Below are 22,859 nucleotides of genomic sequence, written 5' to 3' on the forward strand. Positions count from 1 at the left end.
TCTTGTTTGGGATATATATTTCACTTGGCATACCTGTGTGACGTCTTATATACATGAATACAAATGTATTCACCCTAGATATGAGACGTTCATTGATTTTAAACCTTTTTGAATCATAAGCTCTGTATTTTCTTGATGGAGAAAGTCTGCATGTTGTCAGATGTAGTTAGTAAAAATAACATTTTTTACAAGAGTAGTTTATTTTTTATAGCCTTGATCGTTGCATCCTTCCTCAGGGAACTGTCTGCTGATAGCTGACAACATGGTGGCAGTTTTGCTATAGTGCTCCAGACTTCCATGGCCGAGGCTCCTCTGGTTTTGACCTTTTGCCTGTCCACGACCCTTCTCTTGCCTACCCTTTTGGAATATAATACATATCAAACACTCTGAATCTGGGTCTTGCCCTGAGCCCTTAAAATTAGGCCATATATTTTTGTTATTGTGAAAGATGCTGTTAAGTCTCATAGCCTACCTCAGTCTGTTATTAAGTTATTTTATATAGGCCTATGCTTGGAAATAAATATACTACAACTAAACCCTCTTGTGAAGTCAAATTAAAAGGAAGATTATTGTTTAAATGAATTACTTTACTGGTGTAGGTGTTCTCCATCTGTTGCTCTGCAACACTTGCATAAGTTAGCTATATTTTCAGCACCTCCTATTGATTGCGAACCACTGCCTCACACGCAGAAGAAAGATATAAACAGTTTACTTTCTCGCGATGTTTATTTCTGGCCCTTTGACGTTTGCGTGATTTTGTGAAGCAAGTGATGCGCAGTAGCTCTTACGTTATACCTGCGCAGTAGCTAGATCTACATGGAAATGGCGCCTGCGTTGAACTCTAGCAAGTAGACAGTTATCTCGTAGCCAGTGCAACTAATTCAGTAGACACGGTCCTTCATACTGAAACATTTATGGGTTTTCGACAGTTGTCCTAAAAAAAAAGTGTTTGCAAGAAAATCGGATTATTATGACAGGGCCGAGGAAGAGTCGTAACGGAAAAGACATCACATTTTATTAGCTACTAACGTCGTTGGTAGTAGTACGTTACTACGGTCAACATCAGGTAACGTCTAGCTAGCTAAGGTTATAACGTTATTTACCTTTACCAGTTGGAAGAATTGGCAGATTCTCTTCCTTTAAGCACAACGGAGCAGTTACTCGGGTTGTACCCAAAATTGGCTAACTATTTAGATACGTTAGCTTGCTAGCTAGGCGGTTAATTTTAGCATAATGCTACCTCATGCGAGGTTTTGATTACCCCGCCTCACACGTTGCTATGATTTAACTATGTCTAACGACGTTACGGGGTATTTACAGGATGCTAACGTTAGCATAACACTGGTTATTTACCAATATGTAACAAGACTAGTAACTAGCGCACAGCATATAGGACAGCATATAGCTAGCTAACGTAGTTAGTTTACTACAGCAGTTCGTCGCTGCAGTCTAGCTAGCTGGCTAGCAAGGCCGATTATATATTAGGTAACTCACGTTAGCTAGCAAGTTAAGTCAACGGATGCAGTTTCTTGTAATTACTGTTTTCGCTACAGTCCCAAAAGTCACTGTCAACTTACTCTACTAGTTAGTTAACTAAGATATTAAGTTAGCTGGCTAGTAAGAAAACTGACATCGTGGTGTCGGAATGAACTATATGTCCGAGAGACGGCTAGTTAGTTAACGTTAAGCTAGTAAAGTTCGTTAGCTCAAATCAGAAGTAAAGGGTGTCATTTCCCCTTGGTTTAGCTAGCTAGCTTAACGTTACATCACAAATGTTTAGATCGACAGCCATGTATAACGTTACTTCTAAAATAAGTAACTTACATGGTTCTGAATTTCGGTATTTAGTCTGGCTAGTTACCGTTAGACAGGACATTGTTTTCAACACGTTAGCGTACGCAAGGTGTGATAGTGATACCGACACACAGGTAACCAATCACGTTTTACATTAGTTAGTTAGCTATATTTTAAAGTCTCGGCGTTGCTCGTTAATCGAGTTTAAGAGCATGTTAGTAGATTCCGTTTTATATCTAGTTTGTTTCGGGGTATTTAGATGTCAGACGGTACTCGACTAGCTACTCCAATATTCTGCATCTAACTGTACCACGCCTTGTCAAGCTGCGCGGGAGTAGTCTCGGTTTCTTTTACATAGATGGCTAGTAAGTTAGCTAGCTAGGCTACTTGCTTGTGAAAGGGGTGGTATTTTGCATGATGCATTGCGGTATGCATGACACATGGCATGTTAGGTGAAATTCTGAGGCTAGTCAAAGTAATCCATTGGTCAAAGAAGTTATGACACTAACTCGATATGGTGTTTTGCTCATACTGGACCAAACTCATACAGTGGCACAGAAAGCTGTAGTCGTGCTGTCTGCCTGACAAGTGTTCAATTACTTAACGTTACCCTTTAATGTACATCTATACAAGGCTCTCTAAGATAGTGTTATCTTGTGGACCATGCACTCTTCATTGGGAATCAAGAGGGTAAACAGTAACGCAGTTTTAACATGGTTAACACACAGAGCAACATGCCATGTCGGAGCTTTCCGATATTTATCTAACTTCTCACGATACTGTTTATTTATGTGGTTGTGTCAGTTGTTTAGGCTGCTACTGGTAATATGGTAATGGCCTACTAGATAATCATCTGTCAACGCTTTACATAGCACCAAGAGAAGGACATGCACACAAACACTCCTGCAGCTTTTATTCCAGCAGGCCCAGAGCCCAAACTGCTGACAACTGGGAACCATAACACAGCATAAATACCTCTTTTGTCTCCTTTGAGTCCCCTCATAGCCCCAAAGGCAAAACCTGGTGGAGGCTTAGAGAGTAACTGTTTTCTTATGGTCTGATTTGAGCTCAGTTGCTGTGCATGGTGCTGTCATTCTGTTACCAAACTTAGCTTCTGCACTGTAAAAGTAAATGTGTTTGTGTAAAACTTTCAGTGGGAGTTAAAAGTAGTCATTGTGCATAATTGTATGGATTGTTTAACTTTAGAATCATTGGTTTTTGTTTGCCATTTTTAAAGTGAAAAATCTGAGTCTCAGCAACGTTCTGTTACTGTGGAATTGCCAAGCAACAAGAGAACTGTGTACGTTTTGGCACGCATATGTGCCTCAAACCTGGAGTTTGGAAGAATCACAAGTAATGCTATGTCTGTTTTTGTCTGTTTTGTACATAATGTTTTGTACAACGTCCTGTTTTGTGTGTAGTGAACATGCGTGACCTGGCAGCCCAGGTCACCAGCAGCCTGCTGCGTTTCCCGGGGGTGACTGTAGACGCTCTGGGGGAGGATGAGATCACCCTGGACTCTGTGCTTCATGGGAAGTTCACTGTCGGTAAGTCGGTGTGTATGCACGGCGGCGATCTCTCTCTATCTGACCATCCTGGAGAGGACAGAAGTACAGCACATCCACAAATTAGGCCTACAGCGTCAGCCCCCTCAGTTACCAAAAATAATCGCATTCTAAAGTCTTAAAATAACAAAAAATACATCTTAAACAATCCCTTTTCAGAGGAGAGGTTTTACAATAAACCACCATGAATTAGTAGGCCTAACTTGCCTGCTCCCTTTTCCCTACCTCACTGATGTGCCACCCTCCCTGGGCACAGGTCGTAGCGGGCTAGCATGGCTCGCCTGTGGGCCCCAGCTGGAGGTGGTCCATGCGGTGACAGGTGAGCGCCTGTCCGCCTACTGCTTCTGCGGCGATGGGGAGCACCCCCCCAGCGTGCTGGCGGCCAGGGACTTCTCCTGGCTGAAAAGGACCGGGCTGCTTGTGGGCCTTGAGGAGGCCCAGGGCAGCATGCTCTGTCTCTATGACCTGGGTATCTCCCGAGTGGTCAAAGCCGTAGTCATACCGGGCAGGGTGAGTGCGCTCTCACCATCTACTACTGTCGCTTACATCAACTGGTTGATTTGATTGATTGTGATGTGGACTGACTGACTAACTGATGATTGGCAGATCAGGGCCATCGAGCCCCTGGTGAGCTACGGTGGGGCCAGTGCCAGCACACAGCACCTCCACCAGAGCCTGCGCTGGTTCTTTGGCGTGGCAGCGGTGGTCACGGACCTGGGACATGTCCTCCTAATGGACCTGTGTCTGGATGACCTCTCCTGCAGCCAGAGCGAGCTGGAAGCCTCAGGTCAGCGCGTGTGTGTTTTAAAATAACACAGACACAACTTTACTGGCCCACAGTTCCTTTCAAGATTGTGAGAGTTTGATGTGTGTGTGTTTTCTCCCCAACCCACACCCTTCTCTGTCCTCTCCAGATCTGGAGGTGGTGAGTAAGTCCCTAGCTGAGATCCCCCGGCTACGCGAGCAGGAGACTCGTCAGGGGAGACATCTCTGTCTGCAGCTGAGCAGCCCCACGGGCACAGGGGCCACGGCTCTGCAGTACATCCCTCGCACCAACCAGCTGGCCGTGGGCTTCTCCGACGGATACCTGCAACTCTGGAACATGAAGACGCTCAAGAAGGAGTGAGTTGACGACCCAGGGATGACATGGTGGCTATGGTAAACCTTCAGTTGTAGCTTTTTCTGACTGTCTCTGCTGTGTTCTCCCACAGGTATCACTCCCAGCTGGAGGGCGGCAGGGTGCCAGTGTATGCCTTCACATTCCAGGAGCCAGAGAACGACCCCCGCAACTGCTGTTACCTGTGGGCCGTCCAGTCTGCCCAGGAACAGTGAGTTCTCCCTCCCCACCTGTCTGCCTGCTTGAGGCACAAAGTTCCGTAACTCTTGGAAGGGGTCATAGTGTGCACACCAGACCAGGATGTGATGCATTTGAAGTATTTGAAATACTTGAGGTTGTTTTAGTTTGTCCCGGACAATGGAACCAATGGAATAGTTGCAGCTCCATGTGGGCTCCCAGCACCTTCCCCTCAGCCCCAATCTCTTTGGTATTCATATACAGTACCTGTCAAACACACCTACTCATTCCAGGGGTTTTCTTTATTTGTACTATTTTCTACATTGTAGATGTCGTGTCTTTGGGCACCATTAACTGAAGACATGTTTATCAAAATAACTCCCTGTTATTATTATTATTACGCGATTAAACTGATTAATCGTTTAACTGTAATTAACTAGGAGATCGGGGCACCAAGGAAAATATTCAGATTACAAAGTTATAATTTTCCTAATATAACTTTCCTATATTATAACATTATATATTATAGTATAGGCCGATTTATCTTCTGGTTTAAATGGTGTATTTTACCTCGCGTCCGTCTCATTCCAAACGTCATAAATTGTTGTATCTGCACAAACCCAGTCTTTACTAAGTCATCCATACATCAACTATCTTAAAATAATTTATTTACTAAACAAAGTAATTCACATAAAGCAAACAAACAGTAATTATCGTCACAAAGAATTGGTACAGTAATGTGTCCTAGTGGGCTAAACCGGCATGGCGGCTTGTTAAACCAACAAGGGGGGGTGAGCTGATAAGACCCTACAGAGTTGATAAATATTAACAATTGATATGCTAATCCTTTGCACATGAACGCTCACTCATTCGGGAACAATTGCAATCAATATATATTTACCCTCAGTGTGTCGTCGGGATCCTTGTTGGAGAGTTTTTGTCCTGTTGGAGAGTTTTTGTCCGCGTTCTCTCTCTCTCGGTTAGAATGGATCTTTCAAAGAGACATTCATTAACCTCTATGGGCTAGGTGGGACGCTTGTGTCCCACCTACTCAACAGCCAGTGTATTCCCGTGGCGCGTTATTCAAATTCCTCAAAAATGCAAAAACTTCAATTTTTCAAACATATGACTATTTTACACAATTTTAAAGACAAGACTCTCGTTAATCTAACCACACTGTCCGATTTCAAAAAGGCTTTACAACGAAAGCAAAACATTAGATTATGTCAGCAGAGTACCCAGCCAGAAATAATCAGACACCCATTTTTCAAGCTAGCATATAATGTCACATAAACCCAAACCACAGCTAAATGTAGCACTAACCTTTGATGATCTTCATCAGATGACAACCCTAGGACATTGTTATACAATACATGCATGTTTTGTTCAATCAAGTTCATATTTATATCAAAAACCAGCTTTTTACATTAGCATGTGACTAGCATTCCCACTGAACACTGCCGGTGAATTTACTAAATTACTCACGATAAACGTTCACAAAAAGCATAATTATTTTAAGAATTATAGATACAGAACTCCTCTATGCACTCGATATGTCCGATTTTTAAAATAGCTTTTCGGTGAAAGCACATTTTGCAATATTCTCAGTAGATAGCCCGGCATCACAGGGCTAGCTATTTAGACACCCAGCAAGTTTAGCACTCACCAAAGTCAGATTTACTATAAGAAAAATGTTATTACCTTTGCTGTCTTCGTCAGAATGCACTCCCAGGACTTCTACTTCAATAACAAATGTTGGTTTGGTTCAAAATAATCCATAGTTATATACAAACAGCGGCGTTTTGTTCGTGCGTTCAAGACACTATCCGAAAGGGTAAATAAGGGTGACGAGCATGGCGCAATTCGTGACAAAAAAATTCTAAATATTCCATTACCGTACTTCGAAGCGTGTCAACCGCTGTTTAAAATCAATTTTTATGCAATTTTTCTCATAAAAAAGCGATAATATTCCGACCGGCAAAGCCTGTTAACATTCAACGAGAGAAAAAGTAAAAGCATGCTATTCCCTCATGCACGAGCCTCGTCTAATGGCCGTCTGATAGAGCACTTGCCAAACGAGCAAATGTGTTTCAGCCTGGGCATTGAATTACGTCATTCAGCTTTTTCCCGGGTTCTGAGAGCCTATGGGAGCCGTAGGAAGTGTCACGTTACAGCAAAGATCCTAAATGTTCAATAAACAGAGGCAAGAAGAACAACCACTTGTCAGACAGGCCACTTCCTGGTGAGAATCTTCTCAGGTTTTTGCCTGCCATATGAGTTCTGTTATACTCACAGACACCATTCAAACAGTTTTAGAAACTTTAGGGTGTTTTCTATCCAAAGCCAATAATTATATGCATATTCTAGTTACTGGGCAGGAGTAGTAACCAGATTAAATCGGGTACGTTTTTTATCCGGCCGTTTAAATACTGCCCCCTATCCCCAACAGGTTAAGAACACATTCTTATTTTCAATGACGGCCTAGGAACGGTGGGTTAACTGCCTTGTTCAGGGGCAGAACGACAGATTTTTACCTTGTCAGCTCGGGGATTCAATCTTGCAACCTTACGGTTAACTAGTCCAACGCTCTAACCACCTGCTTTACATTGCATTCCACGAGGAGCCTGCCTGTTACGCGAATGCAGTAAGAAGCCAAGGTAAGTTGCTAGTTAGCATTAAACTTATCTTATAAAAAAACAATCATAATCACTAGTTAACTACACATGGTTGACGATATTACTAGTTTATCTAGGATGTCCTGCGTTGCATTGAATCGATGCGGTGCGCATTCGCGAAAAACGACTGTCATTGCTCCAACGTGTACATAACCATAAACATCAATGTCTTTCTTAAAATCAATACACAAGTATATATTTTCAAACCTGCATATTTAGCTAAAAGAAATCCATGTTAGCAGGCAATATTAACCAGGTGAAATTGTGTCACTTCTCTTGCGTTCATTGCACGCGGAGTCAGGGTATATGCAACAGTTTGGGCCGCCTGGCTCGTTGCGAACTAATTTGCCTGAATTTTACGTAATTATGACATAACATTGAAGGTTGTGTAATGAAACAGGAATATTTAGACTTAGGGATGCCACCCGTTAGATAAAATACGGAACGGTTCCGTATTTCACTGAAAGAAGAACCATTTTGTTTTTGAGATGATAGTTTCCGGATTCGACCATATTAATGACCCATGGCTCGTATTTCTGTGTGTTTATTATAATTAAGTCTATGATTTGATAGAGCAGTCTGACTGAGCGGTGGTAGGCACCAGCAGGCTCGTAAGCATTCATTCAAACAGCACTTTCGTGCGTTTTGCCAGCAGCTCTTCGCAATGCTTCAAGCGTTGCGCTGTTTATGACTTCAAGCCTATCAACTCCCAAGATTAGGCTGGTGTAACCGATGTGAAATGGCTAGCTAGTTAGCAGGGTGTGCGCTAATAGCGTTTCAAACGTCACTCGCTCTGAGACTTGGAGTAGTTGTTACCCTTGCTCTGCATGGGTAATGCTGCTTTGAGGGTGGCTGTTGTCGATGTGTTCCTGGTTCGAGCCCAGGTAGGAGCGAGGAGAGGGACAGAAGCTATACTGTTACACTGTCAATACTAAAGTGCCTATAAGAACATCCAATAGTCAAAGGTATATGAAATACAAATCGTATAGAAAGAAATAGTCCTATAATTCCTATAATAACTACATCCTAAAACTTCTTACCTGGGAATATTAAAGACTCATGTTAAAAGGAACCACCAGCTTTCATATGTTCTCATGTTCTGAGCAAGGCACTTAAATGTTAGCTTTCTTACATGGCACATATTGCACTTTTACTTTCTTCTCCAACACTTTGTTTTTGCGTTATTTAAACCAAATTGAACATGTTTAAATATTTGAGGCTAAATTGATTTGATTGATGTATTATATTAAGTTAAAATAAGTATTCATTCAGTATTGTTGTAATTTTCATTATTACAAATAAATGTAAAAAAATCTGTCGCTTAATTGGTAGCGGCTTTTTTTAGTCCTCCGATAATCGGTATCGGCGTTGAAAAATCATAATCGGTTGACCTCTAATGACTACCACAGCATTCTGCAGCGATACACCATCCCATCTGGTTTGCGCTCTGTGGGACTATCATTTGTTTTTCAACAGGACATTGACCCAAAATGCACCTCCAGGCTGTGTAAGGGATATTTGACCAAGGACAGTGATGGAGTGTTGCATCAGATGACCTGGCCTCCACAATCACCCGACCTCAACCCAATTGAGGTGGTTTGGGGTGAGTTGGACTGCAGAGTGAAGGAAAAGCAGCCAGCAAGTGCTCAGCATTTGTGAGAACTCCTTCAAGACTATTGGAAAAGCATTTCTCATGAAGCTAGTTGAGAGAATTCCAAGAATGTGCAACGCTGTCAAGGCAAAGGGTGGTTACTTTGAAGAATCTCAATTATAAAATATATTTTGATTTATTTAACTTTTTTTGGTTACTACATGATTTCATGTCATTTCATAGTTTTGATGTCCTCACTATTATTATACAATGTAGAAAATAAAGAAAACCCCTTTAATGAGTAGGTGTCCAAACTGATACTGTGTATGAGAGGACTGGATCAGTGAAAACAGTATGGTGGAAGCTCCACACTTTACAGCTTGTATGCAAATGTGGCATTGGTACTCAGTGGTCATAGCACACTGTTGGCCTTTATTTTGCATAAATACTCATGCAGCATTAACCACCTCATGTCAATGCACATGACTTGGTGTATTTGCTGCCCTTTAACACATCTCCCTCTCTCTTCTCCCTCTCCAGCGAGGGAGACGTGGTCAGTCTGCACCTGCTCCAGCTGGCCTTCAGTGAGAGGAAGTGTTTGGGCTCAGGAAAGATCCTCTATGAGGTAACCGTAATTTCAACCCATGTTTTTACCTCAATGATTTTTTTCTGTCTAACTGAAATAAGTAGCTATTCCCGCTTCCAGCAATGCATCGAGACAGGTCCAATTTCTGTTCAATGCCCCTTTTGTTTGGTAAAGACTGTACTGACGGTCAACTGGATGTTCAGGGTCAAGTGTTTGGACCGCGATCGTGGTGTTAAAGCCCAAAGCTTGCTGGTTTCCAACAGTTCTTCTCAATGTTTCAGTCCTGATGATGTAATTTAGTCATCTATTATGCCCAACCATATTTATTACTTACTTAAATGTGGTGCTTTCACTGCTTTGAGTCCTTTTAATCTTTCCATTGGCACTGTATTAACGTTAATCCTCTCCCCCGCCGTCTCCTTTTCTCCTAGGGTCTGGAGTACTGTGAGGAACGGTACAGTCAGGAGCTGAGCAGCACAGCCTTCCCCCTGAGGGCTCAGGCCACCAACACCCGCTTGCTCAGCTGCCAGACCATCGAGAAGTTCCGACACCATCCTGACAGAGACGACAGCATGAACGAAGGTACCTTTTCCTTCATCTCAAATCTTTTCAGGATTATATTGGTGTCTAAGTGACCAGAAAACCAACAAAAAAAATGGGATGTGTTCTTTATTACCTACGCGGGTGGTATTCACTTACTAGACACCAAACGGACCGAAAAGGAGTGGGGCTACCTGGACTTGTCCAACAGGAAATGCATATTTGTTTTCCTTTGCAAAATGATTTGCCACAGTGTGCTCTAATGAATGCGACCCTGGAGCGAAAAGGATGTACAGTTGAAGTTGGAAGTTTACATACACCTTAGCCAAATACATTTAAATACTCCGTTTTTCACAATTCCTGACATTTAATCCTAGTAAAAATTCCTTATCTTAGGTCAGTTAGGATCACCACTTTATTTTAAGAATGTGAAATGTTAGAATAATAGTAGAGAATTATTTCAGCTTTTATTTCTTTCATCACATTCCCAGTGGGTCAGAAGTTTACATACTCAATTAGTATTTGGTAGCATTGCCTGAAATTGTTTAACTTGGGTCAAACGTTTCGGGTAGCCTTCCACAAGCTTCCCACAATAAGTTGGGTGTATTTTGGCCCATTCCTCCTGACAGAGCTGGTGTAACTGTGTCAGGTTTGTAGGCCTCCTTGCTCGCACACACTTTTTCAGTTCTGCCCACAAATTTTCTATAGGATTGAGGTCAGGGCTTTGTGATAGCCACTCCAATACCTTGACTTTGTTGTCCTTAAGCCATTTTGCCACAACTTTGGAAGAATGCTTGGGGTCATTGTCCATTTGGAAGACCCATTTGCGACCAAGCTTTAACTTCCTGACTGATGTCTTGAGATGTTGCTTTAATATATCCACATCATTTTCCTCCCTCATGATGCCATCTATTTTGTGTGAGTGCACCAGTCCCTCGTGCAGCAAAGCACCCCACAACATGATGCTGTCACCCCTGTGCTTCACGGTTGGGATGGTGTTCTTCGGCTTGCAAGCTTCCCCCGTTTTCTTCCAAACGTAACGATGGTCATTATGGCCAAACAGTTCTATTTTTGTTTCCTCAGACCAGAGGACATTTCTCCAAAAGTACGATCTTTGTCCCCATGTGCAGTTGCAAACCGTAGTCTGGCTTTTTTATGGCAATTTTGGAGCAGTGGCTTCTTCCTTGCTGAGCAGCCTTTCAGGTTATGTCGATATAGGACTCGTTTTACTGTGGATATAAATACTTTTGTACCTGTTTCCTCCAGCATCTTCGCAAGGTCCTTTGCTGTTGTTCTGGGATTGATTTGCACTTTTTCACCAAAGTACGTTTATCTCTAGGAGACAGAACGTGTCTCCTTCCTGAGCGGTATGATGGCTGCGTGGTCCCATGGTGCTTATACTTGCGTACTATTGTTTGTACAGAAGCTTCTAAAGCAATGACACATTTTCTGGAATTTTACAAGCTGTTTAACGGCACAGTCAGTTTAGTGTATGGCAACTTCTGACCCACTGGAATTGTGATGCAGTGAAATAATCTGTAGGTAAACAATTGTTGGAAAAATTACTTGTCATGCACAAAGTAGATGTCCTAACCGACTTGCCAAAACTATAGTGTGTTTTCACAAGAAATTTGTGGAGTGGTTGAAAAACGAGTTTTAATGACGCCAACCTAAGTGTATGTAAACTTCTGACTTAAACTGTATTTGATGCTTGCTCTTTCATTGTTGTGGTCACTGCTGGTACTCAGGCTTTCTCTCCTTTCTCCCCCGTCAGTTGCGTCTCCAGACACCAGCGTGTCCATTTTCAGCTGGCAGGTGAAGGCCTACGGACAGGGCAACCCCTCCACTTACATCGGCGTCTTTGACATCAACAGATGGTACCACGCACAGATGCCTGACTCTCTGAGGTAGCATTCTGACATAAATATCCCGTCAACAGCCGCCTAAATTGCATGGTGTGTCCAATTTCCCCGAATACCAGGTGTTTATCAATCAGATGATTTATTCATTTATGAATGTAGTTGGTTGGGGGTGTTGATGGGAAACTATTTTTTGGGTTGATAGAAAGCTTTTACATGATTACATGACTATGTAACCAACGTGTGTGTGTGTCAGAACGGGGGAATCTCTGCGCAGCTGTCCCTACCTGGCCGTGTGGTCTCTGGATTCGGTGGTGGAGATGACGTCACCCTGCCCCCTGTTGGACGTCCTGGTGCACGAGCGCAGCCTGAGCCGCGGCCTGCCCTACACCTGTCCCCCGCCAGAACAGTTCTTCAACCCCACCACATACAACTTCGGCAAGTTGGACACACAATGCACGCCTTTTCACACAACACCCTGAGTTCTTTAAAGCCATTCAGATAAGTTTTGTAATGTTGTCATGACTTGGTCATTTGTTTTTCCTTGGAACAGATGCAACCTGTTTGCTCAACACTGGTATTGTGCACTTAACTTGCTCTGGGTATCAGAAAGAGGTGAGTTTATCCCTACGTTTTTGGTGTATTTTCTCCATCTGTATCTTTGCAAAGATAGTTATAGTGCATGCGGAAAGTATTCAGACCCCTTGACTTTTTCCACATTTTGTTATAGTACAGCCTTATTCTAAAATTGATTAAAGTAAAGATTTTCTTCATCAATCGACACACAATACCTCATTATGACAAAGCAAAAACGTCTATTTTGACGTTTGCAAATTTATATAAAAACAATAACTTTATTTACATAAGTTTTCAAACACTTTTCTATGAGATTCGAAATTGAGCTCAGGTGCATCCTGTTTCCATTGATCATCCTTGAGATGTTTCTACAACTTGATTGTGGAGTCTACCTGTGGTAAATTCAATTGATTAGACATGATTTTGAAAGGCACACACCTGTCTATATATGGTCTCACAGTTGACAGTCCATGTCAGAGCAAAAACCAAGCCGTGAGCTTGATGGAATTGTCCGTAGAGCTCCAAGACAGGATTGTGTTGGCATTGATCTGGGGAAAGGTACCAAAAATGTCTGCAGCTTTGAAGGTCCCCAAGAACACAGTGGCCTCATCATTCTTAAATGGATGAAGTTTGAAACCAACAAGACACTTCCTAGAGCTGGCTGCCTGGCCAAACTGAGCAATCAGGAGACAAGGGCCTTGGTCAGGGAGGTGAGCAAGAACCCCATGGCCACTCTGACAGAGCTCCAGAGTCCCTCTGTGGAGATGGGAGAACCTTCCAGAAGGACAACCGTCTTTGCAGCACTCCACCAATCAGGCCTTTATGGTAGAGTGGCCAGACAGAAGCCACTCCTCAGTAAAAGGCACATGACATCTCGCTTGGAGTTTGCCAAAAGGCACCGAAAGGACTCTCAGACCATGAGAAACAAGATTCTCTGGTCTGATGAAACCAAGATTGAACTCTTTGGCCTGAATGCCAAGCGTCACGTCTGGAGGAAACCTGGCACCATCCCTGCGGTGAAGCATGGTGGTGGCAGCATCATGCTGTGGGGATGGTTTTCAGTGGCAGGGACTGGGAGACTCGCGAGGATCGAGGGAAAGATGAACAGAGCCAAGTACAGAGAGATCCTTGATGAAAACCTGCTCCAGAGTGCTCAGGACCACAAACTGGGTTGAATGTTCACCTTCCAACAGGATAGTGACCCAAAGCACACAGCCAAGTCAACGCAGGTGTGGCTTCAGTACAAGTCTCTGAATGTCCTTGAGTGGCCCAGCCAGAGCCCGGACTTGAACTCGATAGAACATCTCTGGAGAGACCTAAAATTAGCTGTACAGAAACACTCCCTATCCAACTTGACAGAGCTTGAGAGGATCTGCCGAGAAGAATGGGAGAAACTTCCCAAATACAGGTGTGCAAAGCTTGTAGCTTGTTTTTTCTTTGTCATTATGGGGTATTGTGTGTAGATTGATTAAATAGTTTTTCCCCTCATCAATTTTAGAACAAGGCTGTACTGTATCTTTCCGAATGCACTGTACATATGGCTAACATGAAGACTCTCAATTTATTGACTATTAAGCCTATAGTGATCCGTAGTCTATATAGCAGGATGTTATCTTGTGAATCACATTAACTGTCTCTTGCTGTCGCAGACTCTGAGCTTCTTAAAGAAGGCTGCTCCCTGCTCCAGTGATGTCATCTCAAACGGCTACTCCCGCTGCCTGATGTCCGGCCTGCTCTCCTCTCGCCTGGCCGACGTGCAGCCATCCAGCCTCTCTCAGGTACACACACAGCTTTTGAGAGGTTGACGGTTATTCCTTTTTGCTGTATAAACTTTCCAATGTCTAAAGGTTTTTAAGGACTATTTTACATATGTGAATGCATTAGCCAAACGTGCCAAACTCTCTTCCTCTCTCTGGTCAGGAAGAGCAGTTGGACGCCATCTTGTCTACAGCCATAGAGACCAGCTCCTTGGGCCTGATCACCAGCTGTATCAAGCAGTGGACCGCTGAGGGTGAGACACTGCATAACAACACTGGCACCCTGTTATTTAGATCAACCCTGGCTTCATCTCCTCTACTACATGTTCACTAATCCGAACACACACAACAGGTGAATCACTTGAAGATATTCACATCCTCGCAGATAGAGGAAAGGAGACGAGGTGACACAGCCAGTTTGGGTCTAGATTGTATTCTCGATTGGATTTCTCTCTAATGTAAATTGGTGGTATTGGCTTCACAGAGCAACCAGGCTCTGCGGTGAACCTGCGCTACATTCTGGAGTGGGCCTGGGACAAGGTGGTACACACCAAGGAGCAGCTGGATGGCATATGTGAGTGTTTCCTACTACAGTGATCAGCATGACACTCTGTCAACACCTTGTTGATCTTCTGGTTTACATTAAAAAGAATACTCATGGCTGCGTATTTGGTTGGTAACTGTAGCAACTTGCAGCTGTGTTGTCATGTGATTTCTTCAAGCATTTTGGGATTTGATATGTTTTCCTAGGGCAATAGATTTTCTTATAAGTGAGGAGGTCCAGCAATCTGGACTGTGTTTTCTGATTTCCATCTGCCCTTATTCTTTGTCTCCCCCCAGGTGCTCCCCTGTTTGACAGCTCGTCTAACTTCACGGACTCCCCGACCCTTCAGCTGCTGCAGCACAGCCAGAGGCTACTGGGGAACCTCAGCACCATCTTCCACTGTCTGCTCAGAGAGGCACAGGAACTCACTCAGCGAGGTAAATCCTAATTCAGACAAGGGGCACTGTTGCAAGGAGGCTTATTTATTTCAATGTTGAAGCACTGGTCTTTGACCGAGCAGAGCGGCTTATGGTGCTCATGCACCTGAATGCCACTTTGCTTCTGTAGAGAAAATGTACAAAATATCAATATTTTGTGAGGCAGAGAGGGGGTTCACACAAGTGTCTTGGTTGGTGGCTTTCACTCCCTGTGGTTAGAGCCATTAACACACCCTTTACTAAAATGTCGCTAGAGAAGAAGGCTGACGTTCTACGTGTCCCCAACCAATTCGTTTTTTGGTTTGTTTGCGTTTGTAACATTTTTAAATGTATTTTGTACATAATGTTGCCGCTACCATCTCTTATGACCGAAAATAACTTCTGGACATCAGGACTGCAATTACTCACCATGGACTGGCAGAATCCTTTTTTTCCTTTAGCGAGTCTGACAAGCCCGACGTGAACGATATACTGCTTTCTCGGCAACAGGCACAGATCCCCGTGATTTGTGTGAAGAGGAGGCAGAGAAAAAGGGTCCAGAGGGCAGGTTGCCTTCTGACAATTTGTAGGTGATCGAATAAACCCCTCCCCCCACTTCCTTCCATTCTGCTAGCAAACGTGCCATCTTTGGAGAATAAAATTGATGATTTACGAGGAAGTTTAAACTACCAACGGGACATTCAAAACTGTAATATCTTATGCTTCACGGAGTCGTGGCTGAACGACGACACTATCAACATACTGGTTATATGATGTACCGGCAGGATAGAACAGCGGCGTTTGGTAAGAAAAGGGGCGGTGGTCTATGTATTTTTGTAAACAGCTGGTGCACGATATCGAAGGAAGTCTCGAGCTATTGCTCGCCCGAGGTAGAGTTTCTCATGATAAGCTGTAGAACACACTACCTACCGAGAGAATGTTCATCTGTATTCTTTGTAGCTGTTTACATACCACCACAGTCAGAGGCTTGAACTGAGATGGCATTGAATGAGCTGTATTCCGCCATAAGCAAACAAGAAAATGGTCACCCAGAGGTGGCGCTCCTAGTAGCCGGGGACTTTAATGCAGGGAAACTTAAATCCGTTTTTACCAAATTTCTGTCAGCATGTTAAATGTGCAACCAGAGGAAAATAAACTCTGCACCATATTTACTCCACACACAGACACGCATACCAAGCTCCTCCCTCAGCCCTACATTTGGTAAATCTGACCATAATTCTATCCTCCTGATTCCTGCTTACAAGCAAAAATTAAAGCAGGAAGCACCAGTGACTAGATCAATAAAAAAAAAAAAAAGTGGTCAGATGAAGCAGATGCTAAGCTACAGGACAGTTTTGCTAGCACAGACTGGAATATGTTCTGGGATTCCTCCAATGGCATTGAGGAGTACGCCACATCAGTCATTGGCTTCATCAATAAGTGCATCGATGACGTTCTCCCCACAATGACCGAACCTACATACCCCAACCAGAAGCCATGGAATACAGGCAACATCCGCACCGAGCTAAATGCTAGAGCTGCCGCTTTCAAGGAGCAGGACTCAAAACCGGAAGCTTATAAGAAATCCCGCTATGCCCTCCGACGAACCATCAAACAGGCAAAGCATCAATACACGACTAAGATCGAATCCTGCTATACCGGCTCTGATGCTGGTCGGATGTGGCAGGGTTTGCAAACCATTACAGACTACAAAGGGAAACACTGCCGAGAGCTGCCCAGTGACACAAGCCTACCAGACGAGCTGAACTACTTCTGTGCTTGCTTCAACGCAAATAACACTGAAACATGCATGAGAGCCCCAGCTGTTCCAGAAGACTGTAATCACTCTCTCTGCAGCCGATGCGTGTAAGACCTTAAAACAGGTCAAAATTCACAAGGCCGCAGGGCCAGATGGATTACCAGGACGTGTACTCAAAGCATGCACTGACCAACTGGCAAGTGTTTCACTGACATTTTCAACCTCTCCCTTTCCGACTCTGTAATTGCAAAATTTAAGCAGACCACCACAGTGCCCTCATAGCTCATCAATAAGCTAAGGACCCTGGGACTAAACACCTCCCTCTGCAACATGATCCTGGGTTGCCCCCAGGTGGTAAGGGTAGGTAACAACACACCTGCCACGCTGATCCTCAACACAGGGGCCCCTCCCTCCTGTACTCCCTTTTCACTCATGACTGCACTGCCTGGCACGACTCCAACACCATTAAGTTTGCCAATGACAACAATGGTAGGCCTGATCAACGATGAGACAGCCTATAGGGAGGAGGTCAGAGACCTGGCCGTGCGATGCCAGGACAACAATCTCTCCCTCAACGTGATCAAGACAAAGGCGATGATTTTGGACTGCAGGAAAAAGAGGACCGCGCACACCCCATTCTCATCGACGGGGCTGCAGTGGAGCGGTTTGAGTGCTTCAAGTTCCTTGGTGTCCACATCACCAACAAACTAATATGGTCCAAGCACACCAAAAAAGTCATGAAGAGGTGACAAAAAAACCTATTCCCCATCAGGAGACTGAAAAGATTTGGCATGGGTCCTCAGACCCCCAAGTTCTACAGCTGCACTATCGAGAGCATCCTGACCGTTTGCAGCACTGCAACTGCTCGGCCGCCGACTGCAAGGCACTACGGAGGGTAGTGTGACTGACCTAGTACATCACTGGGGCCAAGCTTCCTGCCATCCAGGACATAAATACCAGGCGGTGTCAGAGGAAGGCCTTAAAAATTATCAATGACTCCAGCCACCCTAGTCGTGGATTTGGATCGAAGATGGCGTAGCAGTCGGACATGGGTTTGTCCTGACCTGTGTAAATAGTTTTCCTTGTTTTTTTTTTTTTTCTTCGTATATATTTTAATCTCACTTTCCATCTACGGACTGAATATACTCTTCTGCAACCCGCCTCACCCAATGTGGTACGGATCTGCTATTTTTCGACTTTAGAACCGGAACCCCCATCAGAAGCTAGTCAGCTAACTAGCTACTAGCTAGTGGTCAGTTAGCCACTGCTAGCGGTCTTCAACGTTAACTCGGACACCAGTCAGCTTCAGCTCGGTCAATATCAAATGTATTTATATAGCCCTTCTTACATCAGCTGATATATCAAAGTGTTGTACAGAAACCCAGCCTAAAACACCAAACAGCAAGCAATGCAGGTGTAGAAGCATGGTGGCAAGGAAAAACTACCTAGGAAGACCAGAACCTAGGAAGAAACGTAGAGAGGAACCAGGCTATGAGGGGTGGCCAGTCCTCTTCTGGCTGTGCCGGGTGGAGATTATAACAGAACATGGCCAAGATGTTCAAATATTCATAAATGACCAGCATGGTCAAATAATAATCATAGTGAACAGGTCAGGGTTCCATGGCCGCAGGCAGAACAATTGAAACCGGAGCAGCAGCACGGTCAGATGGACTGGGGACAACAAGGAGTCATCATGCCAGGTAGTCCTGAAGCATGGTCCTAGGGCTCAGGTCCTCCGAGAGAGCGAGAGAATTAGAGAGAGCATACTTAAATTCACACAGGACACCGAATAAGACAGGAGAAATACTCCAGATATAAGACTGACCCTAGCCCCCCGACACAAACTACTGCAGCATTAATACTGGAGGCTGAGACAGGAGGGGTCAGGAGACACTGTGGCCCCATCCGATGATAATCTGGACAGGGCCAAACAGGCAGGATATAACCCCACCCACTTTGCCAAAGCACATCCCCCACACCACTAAAGGGATATCTTCAACCACCAACTTACCATCCTGAGACAAGGCCGAGTATAGCCCACAAAGATCTCCGCCACGGCACAACCCGGGGGGGGGGGGGGCGCCAAACCAGACAGGAAGACCACGTCAGTGACTCAACCCACTCAAGTGATGCACCCCTCCTAGGGACGGCATGGAAGAGCACCAGTAAGCCAGTGACTCAGCCCCTGTAATAGGGTTAGAGGCAGAGAATCCCAGTGGAGAGGGGAACTGGCCAGGCAGACAGCAAGGGCGGTTCGTTGCTCCAGTGCCTTTCCATTCACCTTCATACTCTTGGGCCAGACTACACTCAATCATAGGACCTACTGAAGAGATGAGTCTTCAATAAAGACTTAAAAGTTGAAACCGTCTGCTTCTCACATGGGTAGGCAGACCATTCCATAAAAATGGAGCTCTATAGGAGAAAGCCCTGCCTCCAGCTGTTTGCTTAGAAATTCTAGGGACAGTTAGGAGGCCTGCGTCTTGTGACCGTAGCGTATGTGTAGCAGGACCAAATCGGAAAGATAGGTAGGAGCAAGCCCATGTAATGCTCTGTAGGTTAGCAGTAAAACCTTGAAATCAGCCCTTGCCTTAACAGGAAGCCAGTATAGAGAGGCTAGCATTGGAGTAATATGATCAAATTCTTTTGTTCTAGTCAGGATTCTAGCAGCCGTGTTTAGCACTAACTGAAGTTTATTTAGTGCTGTATCTGGGTAGCCGGAAAGTAGAGCATTGCGGTAGTCTAACCTAGAAGTAACAAAAGCATGGATAAACTTCTCTGCATCATTTTTGGACAGAACATTTCTCATTTCTGCAATGTTACGTAAATGGAAAAAGCTGTCCTTGAAACAGTCTTGATATGTTCTTCAAAAGAGAGATCAGGGTCCAGAGTAACGCCGAGGTCCTTCACACAATACCTGCCAGTCTGCGCAGCGCGATATCAACTTAGAGCATATCTGACTGCTTTTTCTCTGCCACCTCTCTGGATTCCTACCGCAAGCTCTGGACCATTACACCAGATCATCGCAGCTAACTAGCTGCAATCTGAGTGGCTACTCCTGGCTAACACCTCTGGCCCAAAGCAAGCACCAGTTAGCCTCGAGCTAGGCCCATCACCCGGCTAGCCGAAGAGGTCTACCAGCTAATTCTTGGTCTACAATACCTCTTTTGCCAATTGGCCTGGACCCTTTATTGCTGACAAGGAGCCCCGCCGATCCATCACGACTGGTCTGCCAACATAATTATCCGAGGTGGTTTCAACAGGCTCTTCCGTTGCGACGTCGCCGAAGAGCCATCTGCTGGCCCCGGCCTTACTAGCTTTCTGAATCGCCGTGTCTCCAGCTCGCCTAGCATAGCAGCGACTACCGAACGGCTCCCCGACTCCCCTATTGCTGCTCATTGGACCCTATGATCACTCGGCTACACATGCCTCTCCCTAATGTCAATATGCCTTGTCTACTGCTGTTTAGGTTGGTTATTATTGTTTTATTTCACTGTAGAGCCCCCAGACCCACCCTAAATGCCTTTGCTAGCTCTTTTGTCCCACTCTCGACATACGCGGAGACCTCACCTTGCTTAACTGGTGCCTCCAGAGATGCAACCGCTCTCATCGTCTCTCAATGCCTAGGTTTACCTCCACTCTACTCACATCCTACCATACCATTGTCTGTACATTATGCCCTGAATCTATTCTACCACGCCCAGAAATCTGCTCCTTTTATTCTCTGTTCCCAACGCACTAGACGAACAGTTCTTATATCCTTTAGCCGTACTCTTATCCTACTCCTCCTCTGTTCGTCTGGTGATGTAGAGGTTAGCCCACAGCTATTCCCAAGGCGCTCTCATTTGTTGATTTTTGTAACCGTAAAAGCCTTGGTTTCATGCATGTTAACATCAGAAGCCTCCTCCCTAAGTTTGTTTTATTCACTGCTTTAGCACACTCCGCCAACTCTGATGTCCTAGCAATGTCTGAATCCTGGCTTAGGAAGGCCACAAAAAAATCAGAAATTTCCATCGCCAACTACAAAATTTTCCGACAAGATAGAACTGCCGAAGGGGGCGGAGTTAGCCTGCAGAGTTCTGTCATGCTATCCAGGTCTGTGCCCAAACAGTTTGAGCTTCTACTTTTAAAAATCAACCTTTCCAGAAACAAGTCTCTGACCGTTGCCGCTTGTTATAGACCACCCTCAGCCCCCAGCTGTGCCCTGGACACCATATGTGAATTGATTGCCCCCCCATCCATCTTCAGAGCTCGTGCTGCAAGGTGACCTAAACTGGAATATGCTTAACACCCCGGCCGTCCTACAATCTAAGCTAGATGCCCTCAATCTCACAAATAATCAAGGAACTTCCAGGTACAACTCCAAATCCGCAACCATGGGCACCCTCATAGATATCATCCTGACAGACTTACCCTCTAAATACACCTCTGCTGTCTTCAACCAGGATCTCGGCGATCACTGCCTCATTGCCTGCGTCCGTAATGGGTCCGTGGTCAAACAACCACCCTCATCACTGTCAAACGCTCCCTAAAACACTTCAGCGAGCAGGCCTTTCTAATCGACCTGGCCCAAGTATCCCGGAAGGATATTGACCTCATCCCGTCAGTAGAGGATGCCTGGTTGCTCTTTAAAGTGCTTTCCTCACCTTATTAAATAAGCATGCCACATTAAAAAAATGTAGAACTAAGAACAGTTATAGCCCTTGGTTCACCCCAGACTTGACTGCCCTTGACCAGCACAAAAACATCCTGTGGCGTACTGCATTAGCATCGAATAGCCCCCCCCCCCGATATGCAACTTTTCAGGGAATTCAGGAACCAGTATACACAGGCAGTTAGGAAAGCTAAGGCTAGCTTTTTCAAACAGAAATTTGCATCCTGTAGCAGTAATCCCAAAAAGTTTTGAAACACTGTAAAGTCCATGGAGAATAAGAGCACCTCCTCCCAGCTGACTGCCCACTGCACTGAGGCTAGGAAACTGTCACCACCGATAAATCCTACGATAATCGAGAATTTCAACAAGCATTTTTCTACGGCTGGCCATGCTTTCCACCTGGCTGCCCCCCCCCCCTTCTCCTTCACCCAAATCCAGACAGCTGATGTTCTGAAAGAGCTGCAAAATCTGGATCCCTACAAATCAGCTGGGCTAGACAATCTGGACCCTCTCTTTCTAAAATTATCCGCCGAAATTGTTGCAACCCCTATTGCTAGCCTGTTCAACCTCTTTCGTATAGTCTGAGATCCTCAAAGATTGGAAAGCTGCCGCAGTCGTCCCCCTCTTCAAAGGGGGAGACACTCTAGACCCAAACTGCTACAGACCTATATCTATCCTACCCTGCCTTTCTTAGTTCTTTGAAAGCCAAGTTAGCAAACAGATCACTGACCATTTCGAATTCCACCGAACCTTCTCCAATATGCAATCTGGTTTCCGAGCTGGTCATGGGTGCACCTCAGCCACGCTCAAGGTCCTAAACAACATAACTGCCATCGATAAGAGACAATACTGTGTAGGCGTCTTCCTCGACCTGGCCAAGGCTTTCGACTCTGTCAATCACTGCATTCTTATTGGCAGACTCAATAGCCTTGGATTCTCAAATGACTGCCTCGCCTGGTTCACCAACTACTTCTCTGACAGAGTTCAGTGTGTCAAATCGGAGGGCCTGTTGTCCGGACCTCTGGCAGTCTCTATGGGTGTGCCACAGGGTTCAATTCTCAGGCTGACTCTCTTCTCTGTATACATCAATGATGTCGCTCTTGCTGCTGGTGATTATCTGATCCACCTCTACGCAGACGACACCATTCTGTATACTTCTGACCCTTCTTTGGACACTGTTAACAAACTTCCAAACGAGCTTTAATGCCATACAATACTTCTTCTGTGGCCTCCAACTGCTTTTAAATGCTAA

At 44.7% G+C, this 22,859-nt stretch overlaps 1 protein-coding gene across 1 annotated transcript in view; it reads left to right on the forward strand.

Annotated features, from left to right (window-relative positions):
- Window positions 1-789: 789 nt before the first annotated feature.
- LOC106570006 (protein ELYS) overlaps window positions 790-22,859 on the forward strand; it is a 39,391-nt gene continuing 17,321 nt past the window's right edge. Inside the window, exons 1-15 of the mRNA XM_014141899.3 lie at window positions 790-1,066; window positions 3,216-3,341; window positions 3,616-3,869; window positions 3,966-4,146; window positions 4,274-4,481; window positions 4,571-4,687; window positions 9,460-9,544; window positions 9,937-10,087; window positions 11,820-11,952; window positions 12,161-12,342; window positions 12,458-12,519; window positions 14,130-14,258; window positions 14,401-14,491; window positions 14,722-14,811; window positions 15,078-15,218. Coding sequence (XP_013997374.1) covers window positions 3,221-3,341; window positions 3,616-3,869; window positions 3,966-4,146; window positions 4,274-4,481; window positions 4,571-4,687; window positions 9,460-9,544; window positions 9,937-10,087; window positions 11,820-11,952; window positions 12,161-12,342; window positions 12,458-12,519; window positions 14,130-14,258; window positions 14,401-14,491; window positions 14,722-14,811; window positions 15,078-15,218 — 1,945 coding nt within the window. The 5' untranslated portion in view covers window positions 790-1,066; window positions 3,216-3,220. The remainder of the gene's footprint in view (window positions 1,067-3,215; window positions 3,342-3,615; window positions 3,870-3,965; window positions 4,147-4,273; window positions 4,482-4,570; window positions 4,688-9,459; window positions 9,545-9,936; window positions 10,088-11,819; window positions 11,953-12,160; window positions 12,343-12,457; window positions 12,520-14,129; window positions 14,259-14,400; window positions 14,492-14,721; window positions 14,812-15,077; window positions 15,219-22,859) is intronic.

This window comes from Salmo salar, chromosome 01 (genome assembly GCF_965601325.2).
Source record: "Salmo salar chromosome 01, fSalSal1, whole genome shotgun sequence".
NCBI lineage: Eukaryota > Metazoa > Chordata > Actinopteri > Salmoniformes > Salmonidae > Salmo > Salmo salar.